At 40.4% G+C, this 23,747-nt stretch overlaps 1 protein-coding gene across 4 annotated transcripts in view; it reads left to right on the top strand.

Annotated features, from left to right (window-relative positions):
- Positions 1-12,901, top strand: part of LOC106004687 (oligophrenin-1-like) — a 213,052-nt gene extending 200,151 nt beyond the window's left edge. For all 4 annotated transcript variants that reach the window (XM_045072756.1, XM_045072755.1, XM_045072752.1 and 1 more), the window contains exons 4-5: positions 7,440-7,501; positions 12,755-12,901. In XM_045072756.1, coding sequence (XP_044928691.1) covers positions 7,440-7,501; positions 12,755-12,871 — 179 coding nt within the window. In that variant the 3' untranslated portion in view covers positions 12,872-12,901. The remainder of the gene's footprint in view (positions 1-7,439; positions 7,502-12,754) is intronic.
- Positions 12,902-23,747: the final 10,846 nt, after the last annotated feature.

Raw genomic sequence — 23,747 nt, forward strand, 5'->3', positions numbered from 1 at the left:
TGCAGTGCTCATGCACCTCCTGCGAGAGTGGACCTAAATGAACAGCCAATCATATTCAGTCCCTTACGGCTCTTAGAGTAGGCCTCCTGTACTGGCTCCCGACATCTCCCCCTTTTTTATTTATTTATAATGGCTGAGATCGTGCCTGTCTTAGGTTGCCAATCCTCAGCACACATGCTTACCCGTCATCGGGTACTCTCCCTGGTCGAAGAGCCCCTGTCTTAGGTTGCTATGGTGTGGGATCAGTCTTACCCATCTTTGACTACCGATCTAGCATACTTAGCCATATCTGGGGGGAGGTACCAGCTTCAAGAGCCATCATGGCTTGAACCATGAGGTGTTATTGTCGTTGATTGCGACGGACACGGCCACACACCCAACGTAACATTAGTACGTTAGTTGTGATTAAGAGAACAGCCATGGCACCAAGTCCGGCCCACTATTTGAGGAATGAAACAGATTGCTGTAACATTTTTTTTTCCACTCACTAACAGGTGCAATAGTTACTTTGGTAGAATATATGGATATAATTTGAGCCCGTAATTGCCTAGTTAAATTTGACGGTTCCAGGTACCATTAAGCATATTTCCTAACTGTCTAGAGAGGTTAGCTGCTAAGGATAAGTTGTTATGAGCTATAGGGGTGATACAAAGTCCGGCCATATTATGTATGCATCCTATCGACACAATTGACTCTAGGATATCAAGTTGTTCCTGTACAAAATCAACCCTTTGATTTACAATAAAGATCCCAGCATGCAAATGTCCGTTAATTTGTTCTTGCATAGCCAATGCTTCAGCGACCATTCCTGTGACGTTGTTGAGCGCAGCTGCTGTCTGTACCGAGGTTGTCAACGCTACCACGGCAGCAGTAGCAGCGGCGGCAGATGCTGCGATAGCTGCAATAATGGCTGCTGTTATTCCAAAGTCTCGTTTATGTCGAAGCAGCACCGGCAGGTTGTCGGGGTTCACAAGAGAGACTAGATGACGTCATCCACAGGATCCATGGGCTCCATGGCCACCAATCTCGTGAGCCTCTCTGGCACCCAGATGGGTGATGGCGCATCCTGTGGGAAAACACAAAGAGATCCTCGGTGCCATCGAAGCACCGGGTCTGGGCCTTTCCATAGGCCCGTAAGTATATCTTTCCATTTTACCATTGCTTGCATATGCTTTTGTTGCCCCCAGTGTCGCTCTGCTGCAGAGAGACCATCTTGATCTAGCGTTAAAAAATTTAAAATAAAATTTACAAGGTTTGTGAGGTCATTAGGTGTTGAGTAGCTCTCCCCTATTCCCCCTTTTTTAATTTTTTGTAGGGTAGTTTTCCATGTTAGGTGTGCTCGTTCTACAATTCCTTGACCTAGGGGATTATATGGTATGCCAGTGCTGTGTTGGATATTATAGCATGCTAGAAAATTTTTAAAGGTATTTGAGGTATAGGCCGGGGCATTATCTGTTTTCAGACTTTTAGGTATTCCCCAGGACGCAAAGCTGCGTAGGCAGTGGCTCATTACATTTTTTACATTTTCACCCCTTAAAGGGGTAGCCATGATGATTCCGGAGCAAGTATCGATGGTAAGGTGTAAGTATTGTTGTTGACCAAACGAGGGCACATGAGTTACATCCATTTGCCAAAGATGGTTGGGCATAAGGCCTTTAGGGTTTACACCCAAGGAAGACGTCAGAAGATGAACACAACAGTTGCCACAGCTTTTTACAATGTCACGGGCCTCTGCTCTTGATATATTGAATCTTGTTTTTAGCGTTAATGAATTCACATGAATTTCCTGTGATAATCTTTTGCTTCTTCTATTGCTCCACAGAATTCAAACCTTGCATTATTATCAGCTATTCTATTTCCAGATGCTACTGGTCCAGGTAGCTCAGAATGAGCCCTTACATGCCCAATATAAAAGGGGGCTGGCCTTGCCAGCACCGTTTCTTGGAGGTTTTTTAGTAGGGAGGTGATAGGTGATTGGCTTGCTGAAAAAATTTCTGTCTTTATCTGCCTAATGGCTAGTACTGCATACTTACTATCTGAATATATATTGATGTTTTGATTGTGAAACCTTTGTAGAACCAGCATAATGATTAATAGTTCTGTTCGCTGTGCCAATTCACCTGGTACTACCGCTGTTATGACTTTTCCCTCAACCACATAAGCGCCTGTTCCTTTCTTACTGGCATCAGTGAATATAGTGATGGCATTGGCCAAGGGCTCTGATTTGCAAATTTTTGGCCAGATAAGATGTGTATCTTTACAGAACTCAATCAATGGATGTGATGGATAATGATTGTCAAACGGTATGGGATAGGATGTCGCCAGGATGGACCACTCATCTATAGTGTTCACAAGGGTGGATAGCTGGCTCTTGTCATAGGGGACTATGCATGAGTCGGGTAGCTTCCCGAGAACTCGTATGCCAGTCTTGATAACTTTGCCTGCCGTTATTGCCACAGCAACGGGATAAGGGGTGATGATTCGGGCAAGACTATTATGTAAATACACCCACTGAAGAGGCCCACCTTGCCATAGTACTCCTGTGGGCGAACCTGGGGATGGTACAACAACTGCATAAATTGGTTTGTCTAGATCGCACCTATCTGCTGTAGTCGAAGCCAATCTTTCCTCAACCAATTGTAGTGCCTTTATAGCCTCGGGCGTGAGCGCCCGTGGAGAGTCTAATTTGGAGTCTCCTGGCAAAATATCAAATAATGGTTTAAATTCTGCATTTGTCAGTTTCAGATAGGGACGAATCCAATTGATATCCCCCAGGAGTTTTTGGATATCATTTAAGGTCTTTAAATGATCTCTGCGAATTTGAACCTTTTGAGGCTTTACTGTGGAGTCAGTGAGTTGTAGGCCCAGATAGTCCTTTAAATTTGCTGTTTGTATTTTCTCAGGAGCAACAATTAGCCCCCACATCGCTAACTGTTGCTGCAGAAAGGTGAATGCTGAGGTGAGAACCAATGTATTGCTATGACAGATTAGAATATCATCCATATAATGGTAGCAGCAAACATCTGAGAACTTATTCCGTACTGGCAAAAGAGCCTTGCCCACATAGAGCTGACACATAGTGGGACTATTAGCCATACCCTGAGGGAGCACTGTCCATTCATACCGTTGGTCAGGCTCGGAATGATTAACAGCTGGCAAGGTAAAAGCAAACCTCTTCATGTCGTCCGGATGGATCGGGATAGAGAAAAAGCAATCTTTAATCTATAACAATAGAAGGCCAATCTCTGGGCAGGGCAGTAACAATGGGGAGGCCTAGCTGAACAGGCCCCATTATTTGCATCTGATCATTTATCTGTCTCAGATCATGTAATAATCTCCATTTGCCTGACTTTTTCTTTACCACATATATAGGGGTGTTCCATGGGGATCTTGATTCACATAAATGCCCTGCCTCAACTTGCTCTCTAACTAATTGTCTAGCAGCCCTAAGTTTTTCTGTAGTTAACGGCCACTGAGGCACCCACCGTGGAGTACTTTCCTTCCAATCTATTTTTATTGCCTCAGTGGCCGCTGGGGAAAACCCTGACCTCCCATGGGTGTTGGGTTAGGGGTCCCTTGTCCCTTGGGCCCGAGACCTCGGCCTGGAACATATCCCATTGCTTTCATCATGTTTCTTGCATTTTCACTATAATGATTCTCAGTAGTTAATACTATATTCATTTGCTCTAACACATCTCGTCCCCAAAGGGTTACAGGGAGAGAACAAACATATGGCTGAAAGACTCCTTTATGACCCTCATCATCTTCCCAATCTAAAGATGCTGCGCTGACATCTGGGCTGCGAGCAATTCCTAGTCCTCTTAATGTTTGATTGGCCTTGACAAGGGGCCATTGTTTTGGCCAATCAGCTAAATTTATAATACTTTTGTCTGCCCCTGTATCTAACAGCCCCCAGAAGGGTTTTCCTCTTATTTTTAAGACTGTCATGGGCCTGTTGCTCATATCCATAGTCAGACACATCAAATCATTTCCTGTTGATCCAAGCCCTCCATCTCTCAACCTTCTTGTAGACTTATATCTGTCATGGTGGCTGGGCAGGGTTAGGAGTTGAGCAATCCTATCCCCAGGGTTGATAATGGTGATGCCTCTTGGAGAGGAAACTAAAATTTTTACTTCCCCTGAAAAATCTGGGTCAGTAACCCCTGGGTGGATAACGAGACCTCTAAGAGTGGTGGAACTTCTACCCAGAAGTAATCCCACAGTGCCCTCTGGCGGGCCCCCATGGAAATCCGAGGGCACCGCCTGCACACCCATTTCAGGGGTTAAGACCATTCGGGTGGTGGCACGCAGGTCAAGTCCTGCTGAGCCTGTGGTGGCTCTTCTGGGTCCGTAGGGGGAAACATCTTTCTCGCCTTCTGCGGCAGCGCCATGACCGCCCCGTACATTTGGTTCGGGCCCCGGGGGGAAAGGCCCTGCTTCCCGTTTTTTGAACTCCCCCAATTATTTGGTGGCAGCCGATTTCCGTCCATATCAGTGACTGAGTGGCAATCGCTAGCCCAGTGATTCCCCTTTCTACATCTGGGGCATAGCTGTGGTTTCGGTCCTCCATAACCTTTATTTGGATGCGCCTCTTCCACCTTCACAAATTGGACTGGTTGACTCTGTCTTCCTCCTCGTGCCTGGCTGTTGCGCTGTGGGCAGTCCTTTTTCATATGACCTTCTTGCCCACATAAGAAACACCCTTTGGTCCTAGCCCCATTTGCACCTTGCAACGCTTGTGCAAAAGCAGCAGCCATGACCTGGCCCTGAACTAGAGGTCCTGTGATATCCCTGCAGACCTTGATATACGCTGACAAGTCTTTCGCTTTCCAGGGTCTAATGGCTTCTCGGCACCATTTATTGGCATTTTCAAAAGCCAATTGTTTAACTAGGGGCATAGCCTGGTCTACGTCCCCAAACATCCTACCAGCTGTTTGTATCAACCTGTCCACAAAATCTGCATAGGGCTCATTCGGCCCTTGTAGCACTTTGGATAACTGTCCTTGCAAATCTCCAGCACCCCTTAACGTCTTCCATGCCCTCAAAGCTGCGGTTGCTATCTGGAGACATACCCCTGGCGGATAATTACTTTGTGCCTGTGACCCAAAATATTGTCCCGCACCTGTTAACATGTCTAGGTTCCACTGTGGGTTACCTGCTGCTGCATTTCTTCGCGCCGTGTCCTGGCAATTGTCCTGATTATGAATCTTCCATTCTAAATATTGCCCACCAGATAAAACTGCTCTAGCCAAGTTACTCCAGTCTTCAGGAGTGACGTAAAGGCTACCTAGCGTTTCAACCAAAGAAACCGTAAAAGCAGCCTGAGGCCCATAGGACATAACTGCTTCCTTCAGCTGCTTTACGAGTTTAAAGTCTAGGGGCTGATGATATCTTTGCTGATGTTGATCTTCCATGACGGGGAAAAACCCTTTTTCTGGCCCTAATACTTCTCTCCAATTCTGTGCGGTGCAGCTCGCACAATAGCAGGCCTTGGTGCAGCAAGGTTTATACGGAGGAGGCCCCTCGTAAGGTGGCGCTGTTGGGGCTGGGCGCGTGGGCAAAAGATCTAAGTTATCTACCACTTCCTTTGTTTGTAACTGCGCCATGGCTCCTTCTTTCACTTTTAATTTCAGCTGCGCCATAACTTCCCCCTCATTTTGAGCTGCGCCATAGCCTTTTTTAGTTCCTCCTCCTTTTTTGCAAGCTCTCTTTTCATTTCTTCCACTCTCTGATCATCAGAGGGACCCCCTCCCGTCACTTTTCTCTTATCACCCGGACGGGCGTTTTCCTCGTCCGAGCTTTCACTTTCAGAACTGGAATCTCTCCAGGATCCTTTGCAAGATTCCTCTTTTACCTGTTCTAAGATCTCTCCTCCCTGTAGAACCGCCTTGCGTATGGGTTCGCAGGACGATAGTAAGCAGAACTTCACTAAGGACCAAACAGCGAGAGTTCCCGGCATAGTGCGCGGGTCACGCCTGAGGTCCTCCCCTAGATATTCCCACTGGGGAATATTAAGCAATCCCTCCTCTAAGAACCACGGAGCGGTTTGACCCACTTCTTTTAGAAATAAGCGAGCCTTCTTATTTTTCAAAGGGGTCCCATTTGCTTTAAGAATGTCAGTTAGCGGCCCCAACATTTTATATGCAGCCATCTCGTTTCCCATCCCGGAAAGCTTTACTCTCGTCCTTATCCTAGGAACTTTCCCTGTCGCTCACTAGACAGAAATAGGTGCACTCCTTACCTGATCGTTGCCGACTCCGTGCGTCTCTCACGATGAGAATCCTGGGTTTCAGCACCACTTGTCGCTCTCGGCCCGCAAGAACGACTCGGAGACTCACATAGCGGCGAACCTTCTTCTTTAATCGCTTTTTTCTTCTTCTCCCCCTTTACCCTCGGCGCATGCGTTTTTATACAGGCAGTGTTAACCAATCAAAATGCAGTGCTCATGCACCTCCTGCGAGAGTGGACCTAAATGAACAGCCAATCATATTCAGTCCCTTACGGCTCTTAGAGTAGGCCTCCTGTACTGGCTCCTGACATCTTAGAGATATATATAATGGGATAAGACAGTCTAGTGCTGGGAAAGCTATTCACATGTGAATATTCACATGTGAAAGAATGATAGTAGATCCTAATCTTACACTGTTCACAAAAGTTAACTTGAAATGGATTAGACTTAAATGTAAGACCTGAAACCATAAAATTCCTAGAAGAAAACATGGGGAAAAATCTTGATTGGGTCTTGACAGTTTTTTTGATATAACACCAAAGGAAAAGCAACAACATTAAAAAAAATTAACAAGAGGGATTATATCAAACTAAAATTCTTGTGCACAGCCAAGGAAAAAAATCAACAAAATGAAAAGGAAACCTAAGGAATGGGAGAAAATATTTACAAATCATGTATCTGGTAAGGGTTAATAGCCAACTCTGACAAACTCAATATAAACAACTCTGACAACTCAATAGCAAAACAAACAAAAAAAAGTAAATAAAAATGGGCAAAAGATTTGAATTGATATTTTTCCAAAGAAGATACTGAAATAGCCAAGAGGTACATGAAACTTGATTAACATCAGTAAACGTAAGGGAAATGCAATTAAAGCCACAATGTCCCTCAGTTAGAATGGCTTTCATCAAAAAGAGATGACAAATGCTGGTGAGGATGTGGAGAAAAAGGAACATTTGTACACTGTTGGTAGAAACGCAAATTGGTGCAGCTACTGTGGAAAAAATAGAATGGAGGTCCCTCAAAACATTAAAAATAGAAGGAAGAAAGAATAAAGAAAAGAAAAGTAATATTCAACATGCCTTGAACACATTCTCCTATTGGCCTTAGGTTTGATGCCTTCCCCTAGTGTCCACCTTGTAGCACTGATCTCTGCCCACTTCCCTACCAAGTACTCTGATTAATTTGGTTTATTTTTATTCTGTCCTAGCTGAATCCTTCAAGGAATTTGCCGAATTGCTCAACGAAGTAGAAAATGAGAGGATGATGATGGTAGGTCTCTAACACTGGATCTTGAACTGATATGGGAGACTTTTCTGTCCTCATTCATTGGATTAATAGTCTATTGTTTCAGTTTCTGTCTCATGGCTGTTTAGAACAATAAAAATATTTAGGAAATAGATCTGATTATTCTATTTCAAGATTTACCCTGGGAGTTTAGCATTAGGTAGAGAGAAATTAATGTGGAAATTCCATTCCTGTTCATATCAGGGACAAGTGGTTTGAAAGACATTAAACCGAGCTATTGAACATGTAGAAAGAAACTGTGGCCCTTAATTCTTTAAATTATTCATTTATTTATCTGTTTCTCTGCTTTTAGAAAGCTTTATTTATATTTGACATATAATTGTTTTATTTAAATCTGTGTGAAGACTTTTCCTTATATTTAAATTCTATTTCTTAAAATAATTGACATTTTTTAGAGCACTTTTAGTTTTACAAAAACATTGATTGGAATGTATAGAGAGATTTCACATAATCCCTTTCTTCTGTTTTGATTACTGTAGCTTTGTAGTAAGACTTAATGTTACATATAAACTTCAGAATCAGTTTGTCAGTACCCACAAAATAAATTGCTGGGATTTTTATCAGGATTATATTCAATCTATAGAACAAGTTGGGATAAGCTGACATCCTAAGAATATTGTCTTCATATTTATGAACATGGGTTATCTCTCCATTTATTTAACCCTTATTTGACTTCTTTCATCTGTTTTGTAGTTTCCTTACATAGATCTTGTACTTATTTTGTTAGATATATTCTTAAGTATTTCATTTTTTGTGGATTCTATTTTATCAGTTTTAAAAATAATCTTTTTGTGTGGTCCCCAGACAAGCAGCACCAGTGTCACCTGGGAAATTGTTAGAAATGCAGGTTTTTGGCCCCACCCCAGACCTGTTTGGACTAAATCTAGAAGTTAACCTAAATTGGTCAATATTTATTTTTACTAGGGTTGTGAGGGTAATGATGGAACTTTGTAGAGGGCAATGAGAATTCTATCTTCCCTTTCTTAATAGGATGACTTCCTGTGGGCAGTTCAGTTTTGTTAAGCCTATTCAATAGCCAGAGTTCTTTCATCTGTTATTACTCATCCTTTTCAACAGTGTGATACTGGCTTCCAAGAATACTGCTATCATATCAACTAGGCTCCTAGAGAAGTGGGATTGAAGGCAGGACTTGAAGGTAGGGGATGTAGAGACTTGGGTGCTACAATGGCAGTGCCACTAATTGTTAACTTCAAATTAATTATGGTATTTCATTGTCTCTCTTTTTCCGTATGTATAATGAGGAAAATAATTCCCACCTCCTAAGGTTGTTATAAGAACTCCAAATGATATAATGAATATGAAAATGTTCTATGAATAGCAAAAAACACTTATTCAGTGAGTGTTGTTTGTAGTTTACTTTTGTTATTCCCAAGATTCTGCTTATGGAAATTTGACTTGGGGATTTTCTTAGATTAAGAGACTTGCTTCTAAGAATATTAATGAGAGACCAATATGGGTAATTTCCCTGGAGTCTGGTAGATGGTCTCCATAGCTAATCTGTACTCTACTAAATGTTTTCTTCTGCTTGAAGAGTTTGTGGACTACTGCCAATGTTGATCTCAAAGGCATTCAACTGCATTTCATTCATATACCACTAGAAATCTTAACTGTACTTCTCTTTAGCTCTTGTTGTTTCTTGATCTCTTTTATTTATCCAATTACAAAGCTCTAAAATATTAAAGTAGGACTCATCTCTTAAGATAGTTTTTCTCACCCTTCTTGCTGGCTCTTTTCCACAGGATTGACTCATTTTCTTCTGTCTTTCATTATATCATGCCTTTTTGTCCCCACAACTCTTCAATCATGTATTGAGTGTTGGCTCTCCATTTCCCATTTAATTCTAGGAATGCCGTAAAGGTTAGGCTCAATGAGGGCCTTTCACAACATGCCAGGAATTCATTGCTTGACTGCACCTCTCCCTTTTTCTAGAACTGTGGTAAAAAGACTTCTAATCCCAACATGGATAATCTGTGAGGTGTTAAACAGCTTTTTATCCTTTCTATAAGAAGAGACCAAAAGAAGCTTTAGAATAGGAAGTAAGTTCACAGCTCTAGCCTGTAATAATTGCAAATGTCTAGTCATTCCTGTAAATGAACTTAAATTGTGGAAGCAATTATGGAGGAAAGAATCGAGGGGGGGGGCATTCCAACTATGATGTTCTTAAATAGTATCCTAGGGATATTGTATCACCTCAGAAGATGGCCTTGGAAAGTCTGGATAACAGACTTCCTGTTTGATTAACTTTTGGCTTGACTTTCTGACTCTGAAGGGAATCCTATTAGCAATGTGCAAGTTCTGTCTTTGAGGACTGTTGAGAATGACCTAAAGAGAACCATATTGTTTCAAGCAGTATATCCTCAAAGACTCCTTTTGGTAATTAGTCAACTATCAAAGATTTGTGAACAGTCCTAACGTGCTGGATTGAGTACCAACTCTAATCTGCTAAATGACTATCTAGTGTTAAATGGGATTCATGCAATAGGTACCTGATTAGCTAAACTTACTAATATGTTTAGAGTGTCGCTTATCATGCTGGGGGTTCTACCCTGAGATAGCAGGTAGGAGCTTTTCTGCTAGAGAGCTTATGGAATGGATTCAGTGATCAGAAAGGGGAATAAATATCATGTTTAATTAAAAGTTCTTTTTTGAATAGTTGCTAGACTTCTAAGGGATTTAAGGATAAAATAAAATGAAAAAAAACAAAAACAAGCCAAGCTTCAGTGTGATGTTTTCCTATATCTCTAGCTCTGTGTTCTGGCATAAAGTATTATAATAACCAATGAGTGTCAAAGAGAGTAAATGCTCAGAGTATCTATTTGAGTTGTTGGAGACTGGGAGTAATATTATAATCAATGTGATCAAGGGAGTACTATGGTCTCCAATTTCAGTGAATCATGTACTATTTTTCTAGACAGAGACAGGGCCAAACATTCAAAAAGCTTTATGGCTTTATGGACCCCTCATAAGCAGTGGCTGGCACACCCGCTTATAGAAGAAAATTCTCTTTGAAACATAAAAACTGGCAACTGTGCCATCCTTGGGCTGCCTGTGTATGCAAGGGCTCAGCTGAAAGTCCATATGGAAGTTTGAGAGATACTATTCTCATGAGAAATGGTATGTTCACTTCGTAGTCAAAGCTAAACTTCCTCAGTGTGTCCCAGGTCATCACTTTTTGTGTCACCTTTGTGAAAGTCGAAAATGTTTTTCTAAGTATCTGTTGCTGCATAACAACCTATTCCAAAATATAGTGGCTTAAACAAACCATTTAATTTCATCTCATTATGTTGTGGGTCAGGAATTCAGGCAGGGGATAGCTGGGTAATTTTTTTGCTTCATGTGGTAGCATACACCTGGGAGGCTGGTTGAAGTGGAGAGTCCAAAGCAGCTTTGCTCACCTATCAGGCGTCTTAGTGGAATGGCTGGAAGGCTGGGCTCAGCTGGACTTTTGACTAGCAAGTGTGTATTTGGCCTCTCTAGGTTAGTAGTCTCAGGGGAGTCTAACTTCTTATAGAGTGTCTCAGGGCTCCCCAGAGTGAGTGTTACAAGATAATCAGGTGGAAGTTGTTGGCCTTTTATGACCTAGTCTGAGAAGTCACATAGTGTCACTTCTGCTATACTCCATTGGTTCAAAGAAGTAATAAACCCACTTATATTAAAGGTGGAGGGGACAGAGACCTCACCTCTCAACAGGGGAAGTGTCACAAATTCCGTGGCCATGTTTTAAAGCTTTTACAAAAGGAGAGAAGTAAAATGACTTTCTGTACTGGATCTATGACACTAGTGACATAATTTGTTTCCAAGTATATACACAAAGTTGATATCATGTAACTCACAGTCCATAGAACTATAGATTGTGTTGGGTGAGAGAGATGGGTTAGTACTTTAAAATTTAAATTCTGTTAGCCAACATATAGTACATCATTAGTTTCTGATGTCATGTTCAGTGATTCATTAGTTGTGTATAATACCCAATGCTCACCCTATCACATGCCTTCCTCAATTGGGTTAGTACTTTTAATAGAATAATTCTTAGTTTTGATCAAGGAGAATCACTGCTGCCCTTAATTTTGGTATTAGGGGTTCTGGTAGAGCTTTGATTAGATGGGAGTTTGGCCATTTGGTTGAACTCTCTTCATTCCTGGACTTTGACCCAAAGTACCTGCAGGACACAGATTAAAAATATGTACTAATGCCCCAACTTGCCATGCATTTTGGTAGTAGTTTAAAAACTGCTTCTTAATCTGGAGAATATAGGACTGGTCAAAACTGGCTTTCTACTCTTTTTTTCTACTTTTTTTTTTTTTTATGAAGCTATATCTTGTCTTACTGACACTTTGTCTCATTTGACAAGAAAGGCACTACCTCATTTCCCTATCTTATATCAAAATTAATGGAATGGGTCCTAAAATCCAGCCCTTTAGATGTAGTCTCTTAGGTCCTCCATTAATATACAGCTGATTTGTATATTGTTGCCTTGGACAGATGCAATCTTTGAAGAGGATTATATGAACACAAAGCTTTGTATATCTCTGCTTGCCTGCTGAGCAAGGGCTATGGTTTGCAAATGGTGTTTTTATATCTCTAGAACCATATTAATGTCAATATTCTTCATTCTTGAACAGGCTGTTTTTATCCGCTTTGGAGCAAATATAGGTAGTTTGAAGGCCTGATCTGGTGCTCTCTGTGATGCTGTAAGATGCTCTTAAGTTCCGAAGGAAATGTTCTAATTTTATGACATACCCTGGCAGGACCAGAAACAATTTATCCTGGGATTTATCCTGATGCTATTATTGCTAACTCATTTACCTCCCATAAAATGGTTTGTACTTGGTGCAATTGGTATTTTCATACATTTTCCATTCTCTTTCTCATTTCCACATATACTTCAGGCCCCCTGTATCTGTTTCTGGACATGGCTATAGATATTTATCAATGATCAGACTACTAGTAAGTTACAGAGAAATGCCCCCAGTGTTGCTTCTCTCATTTCCTCTCAAAAAACATTTGATTTTAAGAGACCAATATGGGGAAAAAAGACAGTAACAACAATGAAAAAAAAAAAAAAACAAAAACAACGCCAGTTGGTTTGCATCTTGCAGGTTGATGTATTACATGCTAATGCCTTAGTAACAAGGAAACTTGAATCTGATCCTTTCTAATTTGAAAGTTGTTTTATGTGTTCTTTCTCCTTTCCAGGTACACAATGCTAGTGATTTGCTGATTAAACCCCTGGAAAATTTTCGGAAGGAGCAAATAGGCTTCACCAAGGTACATTTTCTCCAAATATATGAGACATTTTTTATAGCTGAGTAGTTTGGGCTACCACTCTTCACTCTTTAGGGATGAGGAGGGTTCATATATATAAGAAAATCTATTCAAAAAAGTGAAAAAAGCTGGAATTGGCACCTGGCTATTTTTAAAATTTATTTTTTATTGTGTTCTGTTAGTCACCATACAATACATCATTAGTTTTTGATAAAGTGTTTCCAACCAGCTATACAACTATGAACAAGTCTCTTCTCTTTTTGGAGCTTCAGTTTCTCCATCTGTAAAACGAGGAGCTTGATAATAGGCATTATTTAAAGGGCTCTTACTATGTGCTTGCTAAACACTGGGCTACATGCTTTACAGTCATTCTCTAATCACTGCAATTGTGTGAAGTTCTGGTATTTTCCACAGTTTACAAATGAGGCAACTGAGGTTTGGGGAAGATAAAAAAAAACCTGACCAAAGTTATATAGTTAGTGACAGTAGCCAGCATTTAGACATTAGGACTTTTTTTATTTTTTTTTTTATTTTTTTATTTTTTATTTTTTTTAATTTTTTATTTTTTATAAACATATATTTTTATCCCCTGGGGTACAGGTCTGTGAATCACCAGGCTTACACACTTCACAGCACTCACCAAATCACATACCCTCCCCAATGTCCATAATCCCACCGCCTTCTCCCAAACCCCCTCCCCCCGGCAACCTCAGTTTGTTTTGTGAGATCAAGAGTCACTTATGGTTTGTCTCCCTCCCAATCCCATCTTGTTTCATTTATTCTTCTTCTACCCACTTAAGCCCCCATGTTGCATCACCACTTCCTCATATCAGGGAGATCATATGATAGTTGTCTTTCTCTGCTTGACTTATTTCGCTAACCATGATACGCTCTAGTTCCATCCATGTTGTCACAAATGGCAAGATTTCCTTTCTTTTGATGGCTGCATAATATTCCATTGTGTATATAAACCACATCTTCTTGATCCATTCATCTGTTGATGGACATCTAGGTTCTTTCCATAGTTTGGCTATTGTGGACATTGCTGCTATAAACATTCGGGTGCATGTGTCCCTTTGGACCACTACATTTGTATCTTTAGGGTAAATACCCAATAGTGCAATTGCTGGGTCATAGGGCAGTTCTATTTTCAACATTTTGAGGAACCTCCATGCTGTTTTCCAGAGTGGCTGCACCAGCTTGCATTCCCACCAACAGTGTAGGAGGGTTCCCCTTTCTCCGCATCCTCGCCAGCATCTGTCATTTCCTGACTTGTTGATTTTAGCCATTCTGACTGGTGTGAGGTGATATCTCATTGTGGTTTTGATTTGTATTTCCCTGATGCCGAGTGATATGGAGCACTTTTTCATGTGTCTGTTCGCCATCTGGATGTCTTCTTTGCAGAAATGTCTGTTCATGTCTTCTGCCCATTTCTTGATTGGATTATTTGTTCTTTGGGTGTTGAGTTTGCTAAGTTCTTTATAGATTCTGGACACTAGTCCTTTATCTGATATGTCGTTTGCAAATATCTTCTCCCATTCTGTCAGTTGTCTTTTGATTTTGTTAACTGTTTCCTTTGCTGTGCAAAAGCTTTTGATCTTGATGAAATCCCAGTAGTTCAGTTTTTTTTTCCCTTGCTTCCCTTGCCTTTTGCGTTGTTCCTAGGAAGATGTTGCTGCGGCAGAGGTCGAAGAGGTTGCTGCCCGTGTTCTCCTCAAGGATTTTGATGGATTCCTTTCGTACATTGAGGTCCTTCATCCATTTTGAGTCTATTTTTGTGTGTGGTGTAAGGAAATGGTCCAATTTCATTTTTTCTGCATGTGGCTGTCCAATTTTCCCAGCACCATTTATTGAAAAGGCTGTCTTTTTTTCCATTGGACATTCTTTCCTGCTTTGTCGAAGATTAGTTGACCATAGATTTGAGGGTCTATTTCTGGGCTCTCTATTCTGTTCCATTGATCTATGTGTCTGTTTTTGTGCCAGTACCATGCTGTCTTGATGATGACAGCTTTGTAATAGAGCTTGAAGTCCGGAATTGTGATGCCACCAACGTTGGCTTTCTTTTTCAATATCCCTTTGGCTATTCGAGGTCTTTTCTGGTTCCATATAAATTTTAGAATTATTTGTTCCATTTCTTTGAAAAAGATGGATGGTACTTTGATAGGAATTGCATTAAATGTGTAGATTCCTTTAGGTAGCATAGACATTTTCACAATATTTATTCTTCCAATCCAGGAGCACGGAACATTTTTCCATTTCTTTGTGTCTTCCTCAATTTCTTTCATGAGTACTTTATAGTTTTCTGAGTATAGATTCTGTGTCTCTTTGGTTAGGTTTATTCCTAGGTATCTTATGGTTTTGGATGCAATTGTAAATGAGATTGACTCCTTAATATCTCTTTCTTCTGTCTTGCTGTTGGTGTAGAGAAATGCAACTGATTTCTGTGCATTGATTTTATATCCTGACACTTTACTGAATTCCTGTATAAGTTCTAGCAGTTTTGGAGTGGAGTCTTTTGGGTTTTCCACATATAGTATCATATCATCTGCGAAGAGTGATAATTTGACTTCTTCTTTGCCGATTTGGATGCCTTTAATTTCCTTTTGTTGTCTGATTGCTGAGGCTAGGACCTCTAGTACGATGTTGAATAGCAGTGGTGATAATGGACATCCCTGCCGTGTTCCTGACCTTAGCGGAAAAGCTTTCCGTTTTTCTCCATTGAGAATGATATTTGCGGTGGGTTTTTCATAGATGGCTTTGATGATATTGAGGTATGTGCCCTCTATCCCTACACTTTGAAGAGTTTTGATCAGGAAGGGATGTTGTACTTTGTCAAATGCTTTTTCAGCATCTATTGAGAGTATCATATGGTTCTTGTTCTTTCTTTTATTGATGTGTTGTATCACATTGACTGATTTGCGGATGTTGAACCAACCTTCCAGCCCTGGAATAAATCCCACTTGGTCGTGGTGAATAATCTTTTTAATGTACTGTTGAATCCTATTGGCTAGTATTTTGTTGAGTATTTTCGCATCTGTGTTCATCAAGGATATCGGTCTATAGCTCTCTTTTTTGGTGGGATCCTTGTCTGGTTTTGGGATCAAGGTGATGCTGGCGTCATAAAATGAGTTTGGAAGTTTTCCTTCCATTTCTATTTTTTGGAACAGTTTCAGGAGAATAGGAATTAGTTCTTCTTTAAATGTTTGGTAGAATTCCCCCGGGAAGCCGTCTGGCCCTGGGCTTTTGTTTGTTTGGAGATTTTTAATGACTGTTTCAATCTCCTTACTGGTTATGGGTCTGTTCAGGCTTTCTATTTCTTCCTGGTTCAGTTGTGGTAGTTTATATGTTTCTAGGAATGCATCCATTTCTTCCAGATTGTCAAATTTATTGCCGTAGAGTTGCTCATAGTATGTTCTTATAATAGTTTGTATTTCTTTGGTGTTAGTTGTGATCTCTCCTCTTTCATTCATGATTTTATTTATTTGGGTCCTTTCTCTTTTCTTTTTGATAAGTCGGGCCAGGGGTTTATCAATTTTATTAATTCTTTCAAAGAACCAGCTCCTAGTTTCGTTGATTTGTTCTATTGTTTTTTTGGTTTCTATTTCATTGATTTCTGCTCTGATCTTTATGATTTTCTCTTCTCCTGCTGGGCTTAGGGTTTCTTTCTTGTTCTTTCTCCAGCTCCTTTAGGTGTAGGGTTAGGTTGTGTACCTGAGACCTTTCTTGTTTCTTGAGAAAAGGCTTGTACCGCTATATATTTTCCTCTCAGGACTGCCTTTGTTGTGTCCCACAGATTTTGAACCGTTGTATTTTCATTATCATTTGTTTCCATGATTTTTTCAATTCTTCTTTAATTTCCCGGTTGACCCATTCATTCTTTAGAAGGATACTGTTTAGTCTCCATGTATTTGGGTTCTTTCCAAACTTCCTTTTGTGGTTGAGTTCTAGCTTTAGAGCATTGTGATCTGAAAATATGCAGGGAATGATCCCAATCTTTTGATACCGGTTGAGTCCTGATTTAGGACCGAGGATGTGATCTATTCTGGAGAATGTTCCATGTGCACTAGAGAAGAATGTGTATTCTGTTGCTTTGGGATGAAATATTCTGAATATATCTGTGATGTCCATCTGGTCCAGTATGTCATTTAAGGCCTTTATTTCCTTGCTGATCTTTTGCTTGGATGACCTGTCCATTTCAGTGAGGGGAGTATTAAAGTCCCCTACTATTATTGTATTATTGTTGATGTGTTTCTTTGATTTTGTTATTAATTGGTTTATATAGTTGGCTGCTCCCATATTGGGGGCATAGATATTTAAAATTGTTAAATCTTCTTGTTGGACAGACCCTTTGAGTATGATATAGTGTCCTTCCTCATCTCTTATTATAGTCTTTGGCTTAAAATCTAATTGATCTGATATAAGGATTGCCACTCCTGCTTTCTTCTGATGTCCATTAGCATGGTAAATTCTTTTCCACCCCCTCACTTTAAATCTGGAGGTGTCTTCGGGCTTAAAATGTGTTTCTTGGAGGCAACATATAGATGGGTTTTGTTTTTTTATCCATTCTGATACCCTGTGTCTTTTGACAGGGGCATTTAGCCCATTCACATTCAGGGTAACTATTGAGAGATATGAATTTAGTGCCATTGTATTGCCTGTAAGGTGATTGTTACTGTATATGGTCTCTGTTCCTTTCTGATCTACCACTTGTAGGCTCTCTCTTTGCTTAGAGGACCCCTTTCAAGATTTCCTGTAGAGCTGGTTTGGTATTTGCAAATTCTTTCAGTTGTTGTTTGTCCTGGAAGCTTTTAATCTCTCCTTCTATTTTCAATGATAGCCTAGCTGGATATAGTATTCTTGGCTGCATGTTTTTTTCTCGTTTAGTGCTCTGAAAATATCATGCCAGCTCTTTCTGGCCTGCCAGGTCTCTGTGGATAAGTCAGCTGCCAATCTAATATTTTTACCATTGTATGTTACAGACTTCTTTTCCCGGGCTGCTTTCAGGATTTTCTCTTTGTCATTGAGACTTGTAAATTTTACTATTAGGTGACGGGGTGTGGGGCCTATTCTTATTGATTTTGAGGGGCATTCTCTGAACTTCCTGAATTTTGATGCTCGTTCCCTTTGCCATATTGGGGAAATTCTCCCCAATAATTCTCTCCAGTATACCTTCTGCTCCCCTCTCACTTTCTTCTTCTTCTGGAATCCCAATTATTCTAATGTTGTTTCGTCTTATGGTGTCACTTATCTCTCGAATTCTCCCCTCGTGGTCCAGTAGCTGTTTGTCCCTCTTTTGCTCAGCTTCTTTATTCTCTGTCATTTGGTCTTCTATATCACTAATTCTTTCTTCTGCCTCATTTATCCTAGCAGTTAGAGCCTCCATTTTTGATTGCACCTCATTAATAGCTTTTTTGATTTCACCTTGGTTAGATTTTAGTTCTTTTATTTCTCCAGAAAGGGCTTTTATATCTCTCGAGAGGGTTTCTCTAATATCTTCCATGCCTTTTTCGAGCCCGGCTAGAACCTTGAGAATTGTCATTCTGAACTCTAGATCTGACATATTACCGATGTCTGTATTGATTAGGTCCCTAGCCTTCGGTACTGCCTCTTGTTCTTTTTTTTGTGTTGAATTTTTACGTCTTGTCATTTTGTCCAGATAAGAGTAAATGAAGTGGCAAGTAAAATACTATAAGGGTGGCAACAACCCCAGGAAAATATGCTTTAACCAAATTAGAAGAGATCCAAAATCGTGAGTGGGGAGAAAGGGGATAAAAAGAGGTTCAAAAAGGAAGAAAGAAAGAAAAAAAAAAAAACAAAAAGAAAAGAAAAAGAAAAAAAAAAGAAAAGAAAAAAGAAAAGAATTTTTAAAAAAAGAAAACACCTAAGAAAAATGTAAAAATATATATATATATATTAGATAAACTAGTAAAAAATCGTTAAAAAAGAAAAAGGTAACAGTTAAAAAAAATTTTACCCGAAGGCGAGAAAGAAAAAAAAAAAAATGAAAAAGAAAAAATTAAATTAACTGCAAGACTAAAAAAAATCACAGGAAAAAAGCCATGAGTTCCGTGCTTGGCTTTCTCCTCCTCTGGAATTCTGCTGCTCTCCTTGGTATTGAAACCGCACTCCTTGGTAGGTGAACTTGGTCTTGGCTGGATTTCTTGTTGATCTTCTGGGGGAGGGGCCTGTTGTAGTGATTCTCAAGTGTCTTTGCCCCAGGCGGAATTACACCGCCCTTACCCGGGGCCGGGCTGAGTAATCCGCTCGGGTTTGCTTTCAGGAGCTTTTGTTCCCTGAGCGCTTTCCGTAGAGTTCCAGAGGACGGGAATACAAATGGCGGCCTCCTGGTCTCTGGCCCGGAGGAGCCGAGAGCCCAGGGCCCCACTCCTCAGTGCGCCCTCACAGAACAGCGCCCAGTTACTCCCGTCTGCCTGACCTCCGGCCGCGCTCCGAGCTCACCGAGCCTGCGACCGGTTCAAGGTAACCCCGAGCTGCGAGCTTACTGTCAGCTCTGTCTCTGTAGCCGGCTTTCCCGTTCCAATACCCGCAAGCTCTGCGACACTCAGACACCCCCGATCCTTCTGTGACCCTGCGGGACCTGAGGCCACGCTGACCCCGCGTGGGCTTCGCCCCGGTTTAGCCTCTGGAGCGATGTCCCTCAGCGGAACAGACTTTTAAAAGTCCTGATTTTGTGCGCGGTTGCTCCGCCGCTTGCCGGGAGCCGGCCCCTCCCCCCGGGGTCTATCTTCCCGTCGCTTTGGATTCACTTCTCCGCCGGTCCTACCTTTCAGAAAGTGGTTGTTTTTCTGTTTCCAGAATTGCTGTTCTTCTTCTCTTCGATCTGCCGATGGATTTTCAGGTGTTTGCAATCTTTAGATAAGCTATCTAGCTGATCTCCGGCTAGCTGAAGCAGTCTCAGCTTGCTACTTCTCCGCCATCTTGACTCCTCCCTTTCTAGGACTTTTTTTAAATCTTCAAATTCTACATTCTTTCCATTAAGTCATACTGTATAGATATTTACTGTCGAATATGGTACCCATAGCTATATAAATAAAATAAAATTAATAACTCAGTTTCTCAATCATCCTAGTCACATTTCAAATGCTTGGTACCCACATGTGGCTAGTAGAGCTACGATGTCGGATTGCACAGATATAGAACATTTCCATCATTGTAGAAATTTCTACTGATCAGCACTGTGCCAGATAATTTCAGATTATTTTCAGCTTGACCACTCATGGATCTGATTCCCCAGTGTCTCATAAAAAGGTATGGAAAACTGTAAATTTATTCTTTTCAGCTAGGTATAGACCTATTTTGTGAACTTCAATATCTATGCAACCTAGATGGTCTCCCAGAACTAAATGTAGCATCTTGACTAAGCATCTTGTCCTAAAAAGGAGTGAGAACACACCATCTGGTTATTATTTGGAATATTGTGACAAGCAGTTTGTGTTTGACCATAGCAAGTTCAGAGAGGAAAGTGGAAAGATGAGATTAGTGGATGTGATGTCACTGCTGGATGTCATCAGTCATCTTGACCTGGGCATTATTTGAGTGACATTCAGGCTAAATAAGTTAATCTGGATAGCCCAGCATTTCTAGATTCCACTTGATATATCTGGAATCTCATTAACATAAGTACTTAATTTGGAAAATATATATAATTGAAGGAGAGAAGAACCTTTAAAGTCACAAGTGTGGTATGAAAATAGTTAAGTGACGTGACAGGTATTAAGTAACAATGAATAAAGAGTATGAAGAAGGATAGATAATGTGAAAATCCTCACACAGTGTACTTTCACTCCTGGATAAGATTTGGAAAAAGGAAAGAATATGCTGCCATGGTTGACCTCATGTCCTCTGAAAGAAAGAAAACAAATTTCTATTATTTCCTATGTTCCAGGCCTGTGCTGAGGATTTTACATATGTTGTCTTCCTTAATTCTTACAGCAAACCTATGAAGTAGGATGTATAATATCCATTATCTCAATGAAGAAACAGACTCAGTTTCAGCCTTTTTTTCTATTTCTTTACCAGAGGGTCAATTTGCACACCTAAAAGGAGAGTGACCAACTCTCCGTGTGAGTGTTGTTTTCAAGAAACTATCTAGAATTATCCTGGTAGTAAAATTTAGGGTAATAGAAAGAGCAGTGAACTAAGGACTAGAAAATGCAGCTTCTGGTCTACGCCTGTGTGTTTTCAAATTATTGCCTATCAGTTCCAACACTTCTCAGTACCTATTTAGTGAACATGGATGGAATTCCTTTAAGCATCTCTCCTTTACAGTGATGAAGCTGCTAAACTTTCTCAGTAGAGGGTGCTGGAGGGATACTGTAGGAAGAAGGGGCTCTCCTGTAGTTTCCAACTGCTGCAAAGTGGGGGTCAGTAGAGGAGTGAGCTATCTGGTGTGGTCTCTGACCCAGCCACACATCTAGAGTACATAGTCGCTCCATGACTTTGAAGCCTCTGCCTGGCCTGGCAATAGATAACTTATCTGCACGTCTCTCAATTTAGGTCTTTCCCTGAACACCTACCCACTCGTTCTGTCCCTCCACCCCCCAGCTTCCCTCTGTAGTTCCCACCCCTTTCCCACCTGCTGAATGAAGGTTTTTAAGGGAGCTGCTGCTGCCTACTTCCTCCACCAGCCCTCATACAATATGCTTGCTCCTTAGGAGGTTCCAATGAGGCAGGCTGGTCCTGCAAAGCTTGCTGGTAACCTAAAAGGTCCCCATTCTCTCTCTATTCCTATACCACTGGATGCTGATTGCTCCACACCTGCACTCTGGAGAGTTGCCTCCTACTTACGTAGCAACTCTAGACCACCAGGCCAAACCAATTTAAGCTAACTGCTCTGCTTAAATCACACTGTTTCCAATGAGTTTGTAGCCCTGTCCAAATTTGCCCTTCCTTGGGTGCCTTCCCTCAGCCTCAGAGTACTGTAAAGAATTTCCTTATATATTATAGTTAGTATTTTTTTTAGTTTAGTAAGTTAGTAGCTTATTAATTTTGTATAGTGGTTTTTATCTTTTGATTAGGCCTAGACTGATACAACCAGCGCTGCTGCTAGTTGGCTCTGTGACTTAACTGGTAGTGAGTGGTATGTGCCCTTAAAAACATAGATGTATGTTCTCATTTGAACCTTGTAAAGAAGAACTTACTGTCCTTTTTTAACTGATGAGGACACTAAGATTTGGTGAGGTGTGGTGTCTAAAGTCATTCAATCAGGAAGTGGCAGAGCTTGGATTTGAATTCATTTCTCTTGGTTGTAAGTGTGTGTGTAGGGGGCGGGAAACACCTTGGATCCCAGGTTGCAGGTCCAGATGGAGCCACTGCAGGTACATATCTTGGTAATATTCAATGGAAAACTTTAATGGTTAAAGGGTTCCTTGGGGAATATCTGGCTGGCTCTGTTGGTAGAGCATGTGACCCTTGATTTTGGGGTCATGATTTCAAGCCCCATGTTAGACATAGAGATTACTTTTTTAAAAAGTTTAAAAAAAAGGGAGGGATTCCTTGTTACCCGTCCACTTAGCATGGCCTGCTAAGAGGGGCAATGCTAAGTTGATCTCTTCTGTTTTTAGAAGGCAATGTACACCACAACATATACCACAATTGGATGTGCTACTTCAATTTACTACTTCAATATTTAGAGGCAACATACACAACATATACCACAATTAGATGTGCTACTTCAATTTGCCAAGTAATCCAAAAGCTCTGAGCCTAGAGGAAAAATAAAACAAAAGAAAACAAAAAAACCTTTGCAGCAGGGTCCAGTTTCGTCTGCCTGCATGTTCTGAGAAATAACTCCAATTTTATATGCTTCATATCAAGGAATCACCCTTTCTAATAAAGGCAGGCTTACATGTCCAGTATTTCATAATAAATAATTCAATTCTCAGGTAAATATTGTTAGCAGAAATTATTCAAATAATATGAAATGTAGGCCATTATTTTTCCCACAAGAATCCCAAGGGGGAAAAAAGTCCTTATGAGAGATAACACTTCTCTCTTGGCCTCAGTTTTCTCATATGTACTACAAAAACAATGGATAAATAATTCTTATCTAATCTTCTGTGTGAGATTCTAAGGGTAATTAACTAAATGTGCATCTATTCAGTAGTAGAAATTGTCTAGTCAGAATTTACTGTGCTATAAATATAAAATATGTTTTTGAAGGCAGTGTGACAAATGTAAAATATCTTTAGTGTTTTTATTGATCACATGTCAAATGGTATTTTGGATATAGTGGGTAAAATGAGATACACCATTGAAATTAATTTCACCTGTTTCTATTTCCTTTTCTTAATATGATTACTAGAAAGGTAAAAATTATAGATATGGCTTGCATTAAATTTCTATTTGGTAACACTGAACTAAACAAAGGAATTACAGTTGAATTATTTATTTAATAACTGAATGTTTGTACTTCTTGATTCCCTTTATCCATTTTACCCATCCCCCACCCCACTCCTCTCTGGCAACCTCCAGTTTGTTCTCTGTATTTAAAAGTCTCTTTTTTGGCTGGTTTGTTTTGTCATTTGATCATTTGTTTTGTTTTTTAGATTGCACATATTAGTGAAATCATATGGTATTTGTGTTTGTCTGACTTATTTCCCATAATACCCTCTACGTCCATATATGTTGTCACAAATGGCAAGATCTCATTCTGTTTTTATTGCTGAGTAATATCACTATATTTACCCATTCATTTATCAATGGACACTTGGATTGCTTTCATATCTTGGTTATTGTAAATAATGCTGCTGTAAATATAGGGCTACATATATATTCTTGAATTAGTGCTCTTTTTTTCCTTTGAGTAAACACCCAGTGGTGGAGTAACTGAATCATATGGTATTTCTAATTTTGAATTTTTGACGAAACTCCATACTGTTTTTCACAGTGGCTGTACCAGCTT

The sequence above is a fragment of the Mustela putorius genome, unplaced genomic scaffold (assembly GCF_011764305.1).
Source record: "Mustela putorius furo isolate JIRA1106 unplaced genomic scaffold, ASM1176430v1.1 tig00004053_pilon_pilon_pilon, whole genome shotgun sequence".
NCBI classification, from domain to species: Eukaryota; Metazoa; Chordata; class Mammalia; order Carnivora; family Mustelidae; genus Mustela; species Mustela putorius.